The sequence below is a fragment of the Aphis gossypii genome, chromosome X (assembly GCF_020184175.1).
Source record: "Aphis gossypii isolate Hap1 chromosome X, ASM2018417v2, whole genome shotgun sequence".
In the NCBI taxonomy this organism is placed as follows: domain Eukaryota; kingdom Metazoa; phylum Arthropoda; class Insecta; order Hemiptera; family Aphididae; genus Aphis; species Aphis gossypii.
The window spans coordinates 59,541,629-59,559,497 of NC_065533.1; the positions used below are offsets into that span (position 1 = coordinate 59,541,629).

At 33.6% G+C, this 17,869-nt stretch overlaps 2 protein-coding genes across 2 annotated transcripts; one reads left to right on the forward strand and one right to left on the reverse strand.

The window, feature by feature from the left end:
- The first annotated feature begins 732 nt into the window (after positions 1–732).
- LOC126552604 (52 kDa repressor of the inhibitor of the protein kinase-like) lies at positions 733–2,166 on the forward strand. The gene is made up of 2 exons (XM_050207314.1): positions 733–1,033; positions 1,154–2,166. Exons 1-2 carry the CDS (start codon positions 733–735, stop codon positions 2,164–2,166), a joined length of 1,314 nt encoding a protein of 437 aa, XP_050063271.1.
- A 5,548-nt stretch (positions 2,167–7,714) lies between these two features.
- LOC114130946 (uncharacterized) lies at positions 7,715–13,035 on the reverse strand. The gene is made up of 3 exons (XM_050207315.1): positions 12,111–13,035; positions 7,873–11,859; positions 7,715–7,728 (listed from the first exon to the last, which is right to left on the reverse strand). The coding sequence occupies exons 1-3, from the start codon at positions 13,033–13,035 to the stop codon at positions 7,715–7,717; spliced, it is 4,926 nt and encodes a 1,641-aa protein (XP_050063272.1).
- Positions 13,036–17,869: the final 4,834 nt, after the last annotated feature.

Sequence of the window (17,869 nt, forward strand, 5' to 3'; positions counted from 1 at the left end):
AAATTGTCATTTGTTTTTTTTATTTATATTTAAAATGTTCACTGCCGATGTCAATACATAGTTGACACTAGCGATCTTGCCACAATGATCGACGTCAATACAACACGTTGTTGACGTTATCCATGTTTACGTATTCATTGTTAAGTTGTTTTTTTGTATTACTATGATATTGTTATTAAATTATTTCTTATAATTATCTGTACAGTCGGTTTTATGTTACGGCCGTCACTTCTACGTTTTATTTTAGTTTACTCACGACATGCATATTTTATACGTTTTCTGTTTTTATATTACCATTTAGAATAAAAATATAATTTTTTGAACGTCGAATATTATAATGTTTTTGTTGTTCACTGGGCAGACTATTTCCCTTTAGAGATTCTAATTTCTAATATTCTATAATTCGATAATTCAAATATTTTAATAAGATTGCGTATTAAAAAATTATTTTTTTATGACAGAAACAAAATGAAACGAATAAGTCAGCCATCGGTTTTAAACTTTTTTGAGAAGAAAAAAAAATCTGAAAATAATAATGAAACCAACCAAATTAATCAACTCTCATCTCTTTTCGTTTCTGACTCAACTAATCCTGAAGTTTTAAGTTCTTCTGGAAAAGTTTCTTCCGTTGAAGGAGAACAAGAGCTATTATTTGAAAATGATCTAGGAATCTATTTAGGAAATCCACCGATAGATAACGAAAAAAAATTAAAAGTTTTTCAAAATCCGTGGATGCCACCTTTATCATATAAATTTCCCGTAAGTGATAAACGACATCTTTCATTCCAACGCCATTGGATGGAACAATATTCTTGGCTCGTATTTTCAGATGTTGCTAAAGGTGCTCTTTGCAAAGTGTGTGTTTTATTTGGTCGTAATTATGGTGGTCGTGGGGGACAAGAACTACGGTCTTTAGTAGCCATTCCATTTATAAATTGGAAAAAGGCTAAACAAATATTTGACAGTCATAGTAAAGCAAATTATCATATGTTTTCGATTGAAAATGTTCAAGGTTTTATGTCAGTTATGACAGGCAAAACTACTGATATTGTAACATCTATAAGTTTAGAAAATAAAAAACAAGCCGAAGAAAATAGAAAAAAATTGATTTCTATTGTTGAAACTGTAATCTTATGTGGCCGTCAACAAATAGCTTTAAGGGGTAAAAATGAAACTGGCAAAATAGGTTTAACAGAACCCTCCTACAATGATGGCAATTTTCGTGCAATTTTGCGATTTCGTGCAAGATCGGGTGATCTGTTTCTAAAGGAACATATTTTATCGCAAACATCCGATAGTCGATCAATGTTCACGTCGCCAATAATACAAAATAAAATTATTGATCTATGTGGCATATTTATCCAAGAAAATGTTGTAAATAGAATAAAAAATGCTGGGTTTTTTACCATTCTTGCTGATGAAACGCAAGATATATCAAGATACGAGCAATTAGCTTTGTGCATTCGGTATGTAGACGATTCTTCTGCAGATGGTTTATTTATCAGAGAAGATTTCTTAGAGTTTGTGCATATAAAAAACGTGACAGCTTCAGCGCTGGCCACCACCATCATACAATGTATAATAACTCTTGGATTAGATATGGAGATGCTGGTAGGCCAAGGATATGATGGCGCTGCTGTGATGAGTGGTCAGTTTCGAGGAGTGCGCACAATAATCTCAGAAAAATACCCAAAAGCTCAGTTCATCCATTGTGCAGCCCATACTTTAAATTTGGTTTTGTCACATTCTTGTGAAATTTCGATGATACGAAACTGTATTGGTACAATTAAGACGGTAATACATTTTTTTAGACAATCCGCGTTGCGTGATGGCCTTCTTAAAGATGTAGCAAATTCAGCTGGAGTAACTCACTTTAATCTAATTTCTCTCTGTGAAACTCGTTGGACTGAAAAACATTTGGCAGTAGAACGATTTGCAGAAGTGTTTTCTGTAGTAACAGATGCATTGCAAGCTCTACAAGATAGTCGAAGAGAATGTGCATCACAAGCTTACCAATTACAACACGCAATAGAAAACTCACAGTTTGTAGTGTCGTTACTTATTTTGCGAAAAGTTTTTAGCTTCACCGAAAATCTTAATAGAATTCTTCAAACCCAAAATATTGATTTAACCGAATCGTGTAAATATGTAGATATCGTAAAATAAACAATAGATGACTTACGAAATGATGAGGAATTTTTAAAAATTGTGACAGATTCTAAAAAACTTTTAAGTATTGAGTCACTTACAGTACCTAGAATCACAAACAGACAAAAAGGACGAAGCAATAATCCTGCAGAGACAGCCGAAATATATTATAAAATAAATGTTTACTATCCATTTCTTGACCATGTGTTAAGCGAACTAGCAGCCTGATTTTCTAACCATCACGAAAAGATCGGGAACCTCCAGATATTACTGCCAAAATTTATGAAAAATAAAAATGATATTAAAAACAAATTGACAGAAATCTATAAGATGTATTTGCTGAATGAAAAACTTGAAAATCTGTTGTGTGAGTATCAATTATGGACAAAGAAGTGGGAAGAAATAAATGATGACTTAAATGAATTAAATGCAATTAAAACATTGAAAAGTGTGATAAACAGTTTTTTCCTCTCATTTATACTCTTCTTAAAATTTCAGCCACTCTTCCTGTGTCTTCTGCAAGTGCGGAACGTTCTTTTTCTACGTTAAAACGCTTGAAAACATATTTACGAAACAGTATTGGTCAAGAACGCCTTAACGGACTAGCTCTTCTTAATATTTATAGAGATGTAATTGTTGACCCTATACATATTGTGAACAAATTAACACAACGTAGGCAACGATTAAACCTACTTATATAATATTTCATTTTTATAGATAATATTAAAATAATTTTATTACTATACCTATATTTGTATTTGTTTTTTTTTCACGTAAACCTATTACTAATGATTTAAAGTTGAAACCCCTGCCATTAATAATCTTTACCTACGTCTCTGGGTACATGTATATGTCTTGTTTTAGAAAACAGTTGCTATAACAACCGGTTGCTATAAACAATCACTGTCTTAACTGGTAACGTTCTCGGTGTCGTACAAATTAACAGAATGACCCCCAGCTATAAGACATAAACATGTCAATAATTTTTTTGGATAAATGTTTTAGAGTTTTGGTAGACTTTTACCAGTTTACTATAGTTTGCAAACGAGTTCTACATATAGGGTCATTTATCGCAGGTAATACAAATTCGAGTGCGCAATTGAGTTGTACATTTGTACGCAAACGAGTCACAAAAAGGGTAAATGTACGCAAATGGAAGTCGCCCACATTCCTGAGACCTGTTGTGGGCTATGAGATATCTGTAAGATATCTACGAGATTACAAGGCTAAGTTAGTATGACCATGCCTCGTATCAAGGGTAATGCGGATGCTACTATGACCATGACACGTGTCGGGATAGTAAGCGCACCAATAATTACAGTGCACTAATGATGCATTTGAGATGTTATTGCACATTCTCAAATTCGTGTCCGAATTTGCAACAACAACTACAAGGACACCTGGTTTCACCCAGAAGGCGACCATACGACGTAAAAAATCGCAAAATATAAGGGGGCCCGAAGACCAGCAACGGCAGATGTACCAAAGCTATCAACAACTGAGCACTTTCACATCACTCAGCCACTTATTTTATTTGTTACATGTATTTTATTTATATGCAATAAAGACATATTTCGTTATTAAGTTTAACTTTAATTCAAATTAACCATCTGGATTCAAATCTGATACTGGCACGCAACAGACCATAGCATTAAAAACAATAAGTATATACCATAACTTTAAATGTGTAAGTAGGCACAGATAAAAATATGTAATAACTTCAATACAGGAGCAAGGAGCAGAATTAAACGTAATAAGAAAAACTAGTTTATAAAAAAAAAAAAATAAAAACAAATTAATTTGAAAATATTTTAAAAAGAATATTTAGTTAGTTTAAGTCATACAATAATAGAAAAAAGTATTTTAAGATTCACCTATATTATAGGAACTGTGTAACGATCGAAATTGTAATTCCTATTAATAATTATAAACCATTATGCGATAACGCTCTCCGTCCCACGGTCCCCTCGGCCCCCGCTCATAGGCAACACCGAGTTCTATACACACACACACACTATCACGTATACCTAGTACCCGTGTTCGGATGACCGGCCGACACTGAATAATAATAACACCTCATTAACGGCATAATATAATAATATAAAAGTGTAAAGTACACCGGCCAAACATATTTTACCAAATTACGCAACCAAAATTATATAACGCCGTTCGGTGGATAACTCGCCCGAACACGGCCATCTCTAACGCACTTCTTTCCCTTCGCTTCAACGAACAGCAGCATGGCCGAGTAGAAAAAGGTAAAATCGCCGAGGGCGTTTTCAGGACGACACTCAAGGGGACTTACAAAAATGGTAATGTAATTTTATTATTTTATTTACATACACCCACACCTTGGCCGGTGATTTACTATTATTATTATTATATACCTATTACTTATTATTCTATACGCCGGTAACCTATCATCGGAGCCGTGCTTGAATTGACATACAGTCCAATTTCATGTTAATATGATCTAGGTATCATTTGTTTGTATTTGTTTTGTTCGGTGACCTTCAGTTGCGGCTAAGTTTTTATGCCGTATGGCTTTTCTTGGCAATAAATTAAAATTTTATTTTCTAGTATATTAAAAAAAAAATAAAAATAAAAATAAAAATAAAATAAAATAAAAATCCAATCCCCATCACTATGTTTTAAGTTTTTTTTTTCCTTTTCCAATTTATTTATTTATTTGTATAAAGAAAATCCCTCATGCTCCGATTTTCGAATCTCGGCTGTGGGTTGGCGACCTACATCAGTTTCGTCAATGTGCACTCCACGCTGAATCTGGGTATGGCCCCGTGCGAGTTGTTACAACTGACCACTTGAAGTAATTTATCTGACAAGGGAAGGGCATAAACGCGTACTACCGTTGGTGGAAAATGTCAGGTCAAACATATTTCTTGAATTTGGATTAGAAATAATAGAAATAGAGGAGGGCGCCAGATGACCCCCTGATTGAATCAACGTGACAATAAGATGGGGTAATTACTGTTATACATATACATAATATGATGGATATTAGGGAGGTCGTTATTTTTTTGTATGCTAATTATTAAGCCATGACCCCCTATATTTGTTAAGTTATATGTACAAAGCATACTTGTAAAATTTTACCATTATTCAATTTCTTCACGTGCCCCCGAAGGTTGAAGTTTGAGCAAAAAAGGTTTGTATTTCAATAATTTTCATAGATCTCGCGAACAAATAATAATTAGTTAAATATGGATAGAATAAAATTTGTAGAATTTTTAATTATGTATAAAAAATGTTTTATACATAATTCTTGTAAAATAATTATTTTTTGAAAAAATAGCATTTGAACCGTTTTTAAAAATTATTTTGTGAAAATTAGTATTTTGTTTTTTTTGTATTTATAAACAATAATTTTTATTAATTCCAACTTTTTTATTCAAATAGTTTTGTGCATTAAAATTTGGAGAAAATTGTATTGTTTAAATTAATAAATATTAAACAATTTAAATAAAAAATAACCAAAAAACTAAGATAATCAGTGACGACCGTAATGGGTGGTGGGGAAGTGGGGGCCATTGCCCCCCTGAGATTTTTTGTGTCAGTTACAAAATTGGAAGTTTTTATTTTACATAAAGCTGGTCTTAGGTATATAGTGACTATTAGTGATGCGATAAGAGAATATTCTCGAGTATATTCTTCAGCAAATTATTACCGGGTAATTATTAATATAGTGGAAGTAGTGGAACTACTGTACTAGATAATATTTATAATATTTAGTATTATACCCTCGGCAGTTGTACCCTATAGTGGTTAGTGGTTACTGATGTCTGATAACGGCGAGGTTGACGTACGTATTTTACGTCTATAAATACACTCATAAGTCATAAACTCATAGTCATAACAATTAACATTATTATTGGTATCACTATAGAAGTAGAACTGGTAAAACCAAACTGTCATTGTCAATACGTATCACTTATAAAATGATATATATAGGTAGTAGGTACTATAATTTATTAAATATCAAGATTATAACGTTACGAATGTTACGATAATATGACTATCATATTACATAATTCATATTAAAAGATTTATTTTCCTTGTGTTGTTGACGTTGTTATGTGTTGTACCGTTGTGTCACTTGTTTATTAAAGTAAAAAACATCGTATTTAATTTTTTCAACATGCCTAAAGTTACCAAACCTAAACTAAAAATATTGCAGTATTTTAATTTTAGTGAAAACACAAATTCTTATTTGTGTATCTTTTGCCAAACAGCTTATAAAAAAAATGCAACGCGTATGTCAAATCATTTAAAAAAATATTTGAGAATTCCTTTTGATATTCTTAAAATAATCAACAAAGATTATACAACCAGAGAAGAAGCTCAAGAAGCACACAATCAAAATGGTGACGGTGAGTGTTAAAATGTTGTATTAATAACTACGTATTGAATAGGTAAAAATGTACAATATATGTACCTAATTTGACTCATTATAAATTTATAGATTATGACAATTTTGAAATAAGTGATGACAACAAATTAGATAAATCTTCTTCGATTACAATAATTCTACCATGAATAAATTTGTGGATTCAATGACTATTGAAGAACAGGTAGGTTATACTATTGTATATTCATATGTTTCATATAGGCACGGTGTTTTTTAATTATTGTAATATTGGTATTTAATATAAATATCTTTGAATACTTTCATTCATTTGACAAAAAAGACATTGAAATTTTGTAGATATAAAAAAGGTTATACTTTTTATTATTAACAGTATTAATTTTTGGTTAATTATAAATATATTTTTTTATTTTTGTTACCTAATTTTATACAAAACTAATACGACCTTTAATTTTTAATGTCTTATTAACTTTTATCCTTAATAATTTTTATATATATAATCTAGATATTTAAAAAGTAAATAAAATATCATTTAATAAAAAAAATTCTAGGATAAACTAGAAGATTTGTATGCAAGGGCTTTGTATAGTTCAGGAACACCTCTGGACTTTGCTGAAGATTCTTATTGGAGACAGTTTTTTGTAAGAATTCGTCCAGCATTTAAAATATCTTCGAGGCATATAATGTCAAATAAGTTATTAGACTCTGAGTATGCTAGAGTAAATGCTGATGTACATCTCAAAATGACAATCTCTAAGAACTTGTCATTACAATGTGATAGTTGGTGACTACGATTGCTCAGGATAAATTTATTTAAAGAAATGAGTTTTGGTTATTGTGTAAGTATACTATTTTATTATAGTTTTCGAGCGGCTACGTCGTGCGCTTACAAAAACGGTTCGTTCACGACTGGACAAGGTCCGATCGATTGTCACCGAAGACCGCTAGTCGGACGGACCTTTCTTATCTTATAACTTATTTCTTAATAATTATATAATCTCTGTACAAATATTTTACGTACGCAACACAGCCGCCCACCTTGAAATATATAAATAATATTTCAACAAACTGAACAGTAATATTACAAATTGATAATAAATAATATACATTTACAATTACTTGCGAGAGAAAGAAACAAAAAAAAAATAACAAATATATATATATATAATAAAAATAAATCCATTAACAAACTGATACTTATAATAATTGAACAAATATAATTAATATTACTAAATAACTAGGCATTATAATATTATAAATAAAAATTTTAATTTCAACCTTGATTGTTATCGAATGGTAGCGGACAAAGGAGACGGACTGCCCTTGTGATTTCCCCAAACTTTGTCTTGCTGAACGACTTACTCCATCTTTTCCCACATGAAGTTGAAGGACTCGACCGAGACGCCATTGTAATGGAGGCAAATTCGCATCTCGTATTAGCACCACAGATCCTACCTTTAACTTTGGCCCCTTAGATTGAGTCCATTTTGCACGTTCCTGAAGTTGACCTAAATACTCTGTACTCCAGCGCTTCCATAGTAGTTGGGAATATTGAGTAACTCTTCTCCAACGTTCTAAAGGTGTCAATGAAGTGGTCGTTTCATCCCTTTCGGGTACAGCGGTAATAGTATCACCAATTAAAAAATGACCAGGCGTTAAATAGGAAAGATCGGATGGGTCGGATGACAAGGAAGTAATGGGACGTGAATTTAGACAAGCTTCGACCCGAGTTAGCACAGTACTCATCTCTTCATATGTTAGTCGAGACTCGCCTAGCACTTTAAATAATAAATTTTTCATCGACTTAACCGCCGCCTCCCATAAGCCACCGAAATGTGGAGACCGGGGCGGTATTACCTTCCACTCAACACCCTTCTCTGAGAGAGCTGTAAAAACTGCGTCTTGGTGCTGATCAGATTGGAATAAATTAAATACGTCTTGAAGCTGTCTGCGAGCGCCGACGAAGTTTGTTGCGTTGTCTGAATATATAACTGCACTTCTTCCGCGGCGATCGAAAAACCGGTTTAAGGTTTGTAAAAATGTTTTAGTCGTTAAATCGCTGACTAGCTCTATATGTATCGCTTTAGTAGCGAAACAAACAAATATAGATATATAACCCTTATCGCACGGCGCGTTTCGCCGTAGACTTGATTTTATCATTATGGGACCGGCAAAGTCGACCCCGCATCGTGAAAATGGCCGGTTGTACGTAATTCGATCGCGCGGTAAGTTACCCATTATCGGCTGTACGATTATAGGTTTTTGTTTAAAACACGTAATGCAACTATGAACGATCTTCCGTGCTATACTGCGTGCTCCTAAAGGCCAATACCGTTGTCGAATGGACGCCACAAGTGCCTGTGGACCACTATGTAATAAGTTGACATGTTCACTTTGAAACAACAACCGCGTATACGTACTATCACGGGGAAGTACAATTGGATGCCTCTGAAATTCACTTAACATAATCGCGTTTGCTAAACGTCCTCCAACGCGTAATATATCGTTCTCGTCACAAAACGGTCGTAATCTTAACAGTACGCTACTGCCAGCCACTTGCGCCTTTGGAGATTTAAGTTCATTTATTTCTTTTTGGAAATGTGTTCTCTGGATCATTTTAATTAAGGCCAAATTTGCGTATTCCAATTCCTTTACATCTAACTGGCCGACGACACTTTTACGACTCTTTAGTCCGTTATTTCTCCAACGTAAACAATACGCCGTTATTCGGATAATTTGTTTTAATGATGAACGATTATTCAACAATGAAAAATCCGATGATAACGTACATGTGAAATTATATGTATTCGATGTTACGTTACTCTTTTCTTCGGGCATCTTTTCTATTTCGATTTTATCAACATTTGTAGGTTTCGGCCACATATCTGCGTCTTTAATTAGCCATTCCGGTCCAAACCACCAAATCGATTTATTTCCGATGTCCTCGGCATTACATCCACGCGAAATTACGTCCGCGGCGTTGTCATGAGTGGAGACGTGTGACCATTCACTGCACGCGGTCAGCTCCTGTATTTCGCCAACGCGATGCGCGACAAATGTTTTCCATCGACCTGATGGTGACGTTATCCACACTAGGACCACTTTCGAATCAATCCAAAATCGACGTCGATCAATTTTCAAATTTAATTTTGGTATCATTCTACTACTCAATCGAGCTAGTAGCAAAGCAGCACACAATTCTAACCGCGGCAAAGACACTATTTTCAACGGAGCAACCTTTGACTTCGCGCATATTAATTTTACTTCGGTTTTTCCGTGTACGCCAGTCGTTCTTAAGTATAAACATGCGCCATAGGCCTTCTCGGACGCATCCGCGAAACCGTGTACTTCCGTATTAACTAATATCCCGTTTGAAATTATTTTTCGTGGTATTCTTAAATTATTTAATGATGGTAACCCGTCTCGGTACCTTTGCCATTCTGTACAAATTTTGTCGGGTAATACATCATCCCAATTAAGCTTAATTTGCCACAGACTTTGCATAATAATTTTGGCGATTATAATAATAGGTCCGAGTAACCCCAATGGATCAAATATTGTTGCGATTTCGGACAATATTTTTCGTTTGGTTATCGGAGCATTGACCTCGACCTGCTGCACTGTATAGAATAACATATCATCATCTGATTTCCAATGCAGGCCTAATATTTTTGTCATTTGTTCACCCATTGATCGTATACTATTGTTATCGGAATGCACGTCGGCTATTAACTCCGGGTCATTAGATAACCATTTGCGCAGTTCTAAACCGGCTTTACTCATAATTGAAATTAGATTATCTCGTAATTTTATTGCGTCGCCTTTTAACATTGCACCACCTAAGAAATCGTCCATATAAAAATCTCTAATGATTGATTCACCCACCTCCGGACAACCATCACATTCGGATTCGGCTAATTTTTTAAGACACGCTGTTGCTAAATACGATGCCGGCACGGTGCCGTACGTCAATGTGTTTAGTCGATATATACATATCGGTTGGGTCGGTTCAGGTCGCCATAGCACACGTTGAAAATCCCGCTGATCCTCGACAACTAAAAATTGACGGTACATTTTTACGATGTCCGCCGAAAATACATAGTTATAGGTACGGAAGCGTATTAATATATATATTAAATCATCTTGAATAGACGGACCTTTTAGTAAAATATCATTAAGACTAACGCCCGCATCGGTTTTGCTTGACGCGTCGAACACTACCCGTAGTTTTGTCGTTGTACTACTGTCGTTACGCACGGCGTGGTGTGGAATATAATATTTTTTTTCACCGTCTTTGTTTTCGATTTCTTTATTGACACGTTCCATATGCCCCAACGCTTCATATTCTGACATAAATTTTACATAATCTTGTTTTAATTTTGGATCTCTTTGCAGTCGTTTTTCTAATAACAAAAACCGCCGTTCAGCAATATTGTATGAATTGCCCAATTTTGGCGCATTTACTTTAAACGGAAGTTTGACTATAAATCGACCGCTTTCATCCCGATTTAGATTTTTATTGAAATGTGCTTCACATTCTTTTTCTTCTTTTGTGTATGCTGATTTTGATTCGTATTCTTCCAATTTCCAAAATTTTGTAATCGATTGTTCCAAATCTGTTTCTTTATTTTCGGCTAGCGATAGATTTACCGCGCTCGCCGTCCATCCACCAGCGTCAATTACGTTATCTGCGGGACCCGATACTACCCATCCAAAACAAGTTTCTTGATATATAGGTCCGCCTGACGACGGCCTCAGTTGTCCCGTACGTAATAATTCGTAAAAATAACCAGCACCAATTAGCAAGTCAATTTTTCGTGGTGTATTGAACCATGGGTCAGCTAATTTGATATTACGCGGAATCAAGATATTGTCATTTAATAATTTTGACGGCAAATTATTAGTTATACGCTTCACTACTAAACACGTTACTGTTAATGTAAATTTTTTATCTTCGGCCGCAATTGTTGCAACCACCGCTGACGAAGCCTTTTGTGTACTACCACCTATTCCACATAAATCATGTTTCACATGTTTCTTTTTCAATTTTAATAGCTGTACCATTTCCTCTGTTATCAAATTACTTTGGGATCCAGAATCTAATAATACGCGTCCCGGCACCCATTGCCCTGATTCGTTGCGCAATGATACCATCGCCGTCGACAGCAATACCTTGTCGTCTTGTATTACCGATGCGTGTGCGCTTAACGATGTTGATTCTTCAATGACTTCACTTGTCGATACATTTGCAACTGTTGATTGAACTGCCTTACTACCTTCGATTACTGTATTTTTTCCTCCTGGCAAGTGTAACAGCGTGTTGTGCGCTTTTGCGCATTTAAAACAAAATTTAGCATTACATTTTTTATTTTCGTGTTGACGCAGACAAATTTTACATAGTTTCAACTCCGTTGCGCGTTTTATTCGCTCCGGTACAGTCAAATCACAAAATCTAGGACATTTATAAATTGTATGTGCCGATTTACAAACATAACATTCTAAATTTGACGTCGACGCGAATAATTGTGACGTTCCTCTTCTTTCGATGTTTTTTTCTCATTTGTTGTAATCGCACTACCTTTGATGTTTATATTTTTTACCGTTTCGATCGATTCTAATATTTTAAACCTTGAATCTAAAAATGTTATCAGTTCGGATAATTTCGGTACTTCAGCACACGGCGCTCTCGCTTCCCATTCCTTCAATGTGGTTTTATCCAATTTTATTAAAATGATGTGCATTAATAATGGTCCCCAATTTGTGGGTTCCTGTCCCAGCGCCTCTAACGCACGCATGTGTCCGTTCAGTGCATCTGTAAACTGCCTTAACCGTTTCGCCGAATCACCGCCCACCGTTTCTAGATCATATATCGCCTTTACATGCGTTTGAACCAGTACCCTTTTATTATTATAACGCGTTATTAGTGATTGCCATGCTATGATATAATTATTACCCGTCGTTTCTAAGCATTTAATTGAGCTTAGCGCCTCGCCTGATAACGATTCTCGCAAATAAAAAAATTTTTCTATTGCCGTTAATGATGCATTGTTATCAATTAACGCCGAAAATATATCATAAAATGATGCCCATTCTTGATAATTGCCGGTAAATACCGGTACGCTTAACGATGACAACTTAACTGATGACAATACTTTATTCATACACGCGTTCGGTATATCGGTGTTCGTGTTTTTATTTGTATTTTCGTCTTGTGAAACCACCGAGCTTGCTGCTATTACAATTTTCTCTGCTATTGCAATAGTTTTGAAGTATAAGTCTTCGAACTCCGCTCTATATCTATTTTGTGTTTCTATGTTGCTACCCTCTTCCATTTCTATGGCTGATTGCACCTGTTCATATTCGGCCCATACGTCTTCAATTTTTTCACGTCGAGCCTTTACTTCAGTCGAATCGATATTTTGTGATTGTAGATAATTCGAAAATCTCGTTATCGACGCTTTTAATTGTCCTCTTCTCGTTATCATATTCTCGTGTCCTCCCATCTTAATGACCGTCCGATGTCCAACTGTGCAATCTTAGAGATAGATAAAGATAGAAAGAACGCAAGAGAGAGAAAGAAACCACGACGTACTATGACCTGTGCTTATACATGTACTTTCTTTAGGTACGTACAATATACTCGGGTAAAACCACCTAGGATTAAGTTTAGGAATAAAATGGAAAACGCCTTACCTTATATTCACGTGGTTGACTTGTATGGACTGTATTTCGCACGATATTTTCGATGATCAATTCACTGATTTCTCGCTTGATCAGTAACTTTGACACAATAACGCTTGAACGAATATAAATAACTAATTCGCACTTAAACACTTGACGATTGACGATTTGAATAAATACCACCGTTATTCAACAATCCACACATTAGGCTAACTATACGATACCTTGTGGTGTGCCGCTTCGAAATTTTACCTGACTCAAAATCCTGGACGAAGGACCATGACTACGATTGCTCAGGATAAATTTATTTAAAGAAATGAGTTTTGGTTATTGTGTAAGTATACTATTTTATTATAGTTTTCGAGCGGCTACGTCGTGCGCTTACAAAAACGGTTCGTTCACGACTGGACAAGGTCCGATCGATTGTCACCGAAGACCGCTAGTCGGACGGACCTTTCTTATCTTATAACTTATTTCTTAATAATTATATAATCTCTGTACAAATATTTTACGTACGCAACAGTTGGAGTAATATAAGGTATATTATATACTTAAAATTAAAATAATGTTATACATTTTTTATTATTTTTTTTTTTTTTTTTTTAATTTCAGGAATGAAGCCATTATGAATTTTATAATTTTACTCCTTCCCCAGTTTATTATAAACCATTGTTACAGCAGAAGAAAACCATACAAGTGATATATATCCCAGCAGATTGAATCAGTAATGACAGAAATTGGATAAAAAAATTTGTTGCAGTTATCACTGATAATACATCTGCCATGTTAAAAGCTACAAAAATATTAACAACTAAATATCCACATATTACCTCATATGGTTGTGCAGCCCATGTATTGAATTTATTGATTGGCGATATTCTTAAAGTAAATTCCATATCATTGGTAAAAACAGAAGCTAATAATATTGTTAAACAGATTATTAGGTCTCATTATGTACTAGCAAAGTTCACAATACTACAAAAGCAAAAAAGTGTAACTAATATATCTTTGAAACTTCCTGGAAAAACTCGTTGGGGTAGTATTTTATATTGTTTTAGAAGTTTAATGGCCAACAAATTTACCTTAAAAGTATTAGCAGTCACAGAAGGTATAGAAAATTATCTTACTCCAAGTGTATTGGAGTCCATTTTAAATGAAGATTCATTTTGGTTAAAAATTGGTTCATTGATATCAATATTTGAAGTAATTGTCAAATGGATTACTTTATTAGAAGGAGATGAGTCAAAAATAATTTAGTAGTGGAAGCTTTCTATGAAATAAAACTTAATTGGCAAAAGTTTTTAAATTCAGATATAATTACTATAGAAGAAAAAGATCAATTAAATACTTGTCTAAAAAAAAGAAAACAATATGTATTAAAACCAATTCATTTTGCAGCTAATATTCTAGATCCAGCTTATAATTGTGTTCATCTTTCAAACAACGAACAAGTCTTAGGAACTGAATATATTGATCAAAAGTCAACAGATATATGTCCTAACAACTCAGTAGAAATTATAGCACAACTTGCAGAATATAGATGTAAAGAAGGATTTTTTTCCAACTCTAATATTTTTAAATCTGTTGATAAACTTTCGCCTACTGTGTGGTGGAAAGGTACATGTTTTTGTTTGAATTTGTCAGCTATTGCTCTGGCAATATTAGAAATGCCCCCAACTACTGCAGCTACTGAACGAAGCTTTAGTACTCAAGGTTTTATTCATTCTTCCAAACGAAACAGATTGACCACAGAAAGAGCAGCAAAGTTAACATTTATTTCGCATAATTTGAAAATTATGAAACGAAAAGAATATAACAAATGTTGTAGTCAAATAAATAATGTTAATAGCCAAAGTCCTAACCATGAAAATACATTAAACAATGAATATGGTACCAGCAAAATATTACTCATTTAAGTAAAAGTGATACAGATGAAGAAGATAGGGTTGATACAGATACAACTTCGTCTCCAAGATTTAACTGCTTAGCGTTAAATGACGAATCAGATAGTTTTAATTTCAGTTTAAATGGTAATGATATTAGTCAGTGCAATAATGATAATATTTATTCCAATGAAAGTCTATTGAATATTCTGAATATTGCCAGTACTAGTAAAAGCAATTACTCTTCTAAAATCCCATTACAACCAGAATCCAATAATTTGTACATATCCACACCAAAAAAACCAGTATCAAAAAAATCAAAATTTAATAGGTTAATTATTTTGTCTGATGATGAAGAATTTCTGTAAACATTACCAATTTAATTAACTATTGTTATTGTTACTATTATAATTAATTAGTTATAGTTATTGAAAGGAGCTCTTTGCCTTACTCGTATTCTCTTTCGGGATCATATGACACTCGGTTTATACTTGGATCTTTTATTACCAGCTCATTTGTAAAACATAAAAAATTTGTAGAAAATGCTAATCAACATTTGATTACCAATGAAGCTATGCAAGTATTTCGTTTTTCACTAATTGTTGATGAAACGGTTGACATCAATGGTACTGAGCAGTTATCAATTTATGTAAGGTATCTGTACAATAAAAATTTACATGAAGAATTTTTAGGGTTTTTCCCCTTACAAGAGTTTGATGCTTCATTTATTACTCAAACAATATTAGAAGCATGTACTAACCTAAATATTGATATAAATAAATGTGTTGTTGGATAGGGATACGACGGATGTGCTACGATGGCTGGCCATATATCTGGAATACAAAAAAGAATTAATAATGTGTATCCCATGGCTAATTTTTTCCATTGCGCTAGTCATCGTTTGAATTTTGTAATAAATGATTTGAATTCTCTTGTCGAAGTTAGAAATTGTGTAGGGAAAATAAAAGAAGTTACTACATTTGTTAGAGATAGTGCACTTCGTAGAAATATTGTAGGGAATAATTTGCCAAAATTATGCGAAACAAGGTTTGTTGAAAAACATAAATGTATCAGAAAATTTAAGGACCAATAAGGTACAATTGTTGAAGGCTTGGAAGAAATATCAAAATTCAATAATTTTAACAGCAAAACTAGACAGCGTTGCTATGAAATGCTTACTGCAATCACTACTTCAACATTAAATGTAATATTATAAATCATGGCAAAATATTCTGCGAAAATTGAAACTGTATCAACAGTTCTTCAAGGGATAGATGTTGACCTGCAAGAAGCTACAAAACATATTCAAGACCTATTATCAATGTTAAAAATAAACCGTAATAATTGTGAGAATATATTTAATTCAATATTTAATGAAGTAAAATTAGTTGCTTCTAAAATAGATCTTGAGATAAAGTTACCACGGCGTAGTGTTAAACAAGTCATCGTGAAAACTATCCAACTAACGATGTGGAGGTATATTTTAGACAATCTTTATTTATACCATACTTGGAATCAGTTATAATGTCTCTCAAAGATAGATTTTCAGGTGAAAAATTAAGAATATTTGCATTATACAACCTACACCAAAAAAAAAAAAAAAAATGAAACTAATGAGCGACCAACAATTTGCCAGAAAGTGTTGAATTTATTTGTAAACTTTATGGTTCACTTCTAGACAATTTTAAAGAGCAAGCACTGTCATGGTATGATCTATAGAAAAAGAAAGAAGTCGAACCCACCATGAAATTAATTGATATTTTCGATTACGCCACATACTACCCAGCGGTATGCCAATTAATACAAATTGCAATTACTTTACCTGTAGCTTCCTGCAATGTATTTCCTTTGCCATCCAACACGATCGAAAATGCATTCCTTGTGGAGAAACGTCTCCTAAAAATATTATTAATTCGAGTAACTCTTTAAAAGCGTCTTTGGGAAAATTGTCTTGTGCACTCCAAAAGCATTTCCTACCACCCTGTACTCACAACAACTTGCTAATTTGTATATAATCATTGCAATTTTTTTGTTAATTGCAACAGGCGTTCTAACTGGCAAACTATTTGGTTGAAGATGAATTGTTAGTTCTCTAAATGTATAACAACATTATAAATCACAAATTTATACTACATAATATATTGATTTAGACATTTATTTATTAAATAAAAACATACTTAACAATTTTTTCAAATGTTTCTTTTGTCATCCGAAAATTTTCAATCCAGTCTTCTTTTATAAACTGTACATTAACAATTTCCAGCCACCAGTCACTAGAACGTTTTTTCATCCATAACGTTCTTATTCGTGGTGTAGTGAGCCGGTCCTGGTGAAGATGGCTCAACACGATTTAACGACGAAGTCCACTTTGTCGTCTATCTTCTTCGGAGAGCGTAAGAAATTTGTAGTAAATAAACAACTCGGTTTTTTATAAGTTTGAAAATCAAGTTATTTATTAACTGAGACAGAGTAAAATAATAATATTAACGACTGGCCCGATGTGTTGTTAAGTATAGAACAACGCCACCGGTCCACGCGTACTTGAGGCTTAACTATGTCTGAAACTTAATACTACCACAACCTTTTTATATAAAACTATCATGGACGTAGTCCCCGAATATACGTGTGTGTCATGGTAAACCGGAACACAAGTTTCGTGTTTACGACGACACGATTATTAAATGCGTATTAGCTTTCTAAATATTCATATAACTAGCTCTATAAAATAATATAAATAATATACGTATCTTAATTCTACGCATTCATATAACAA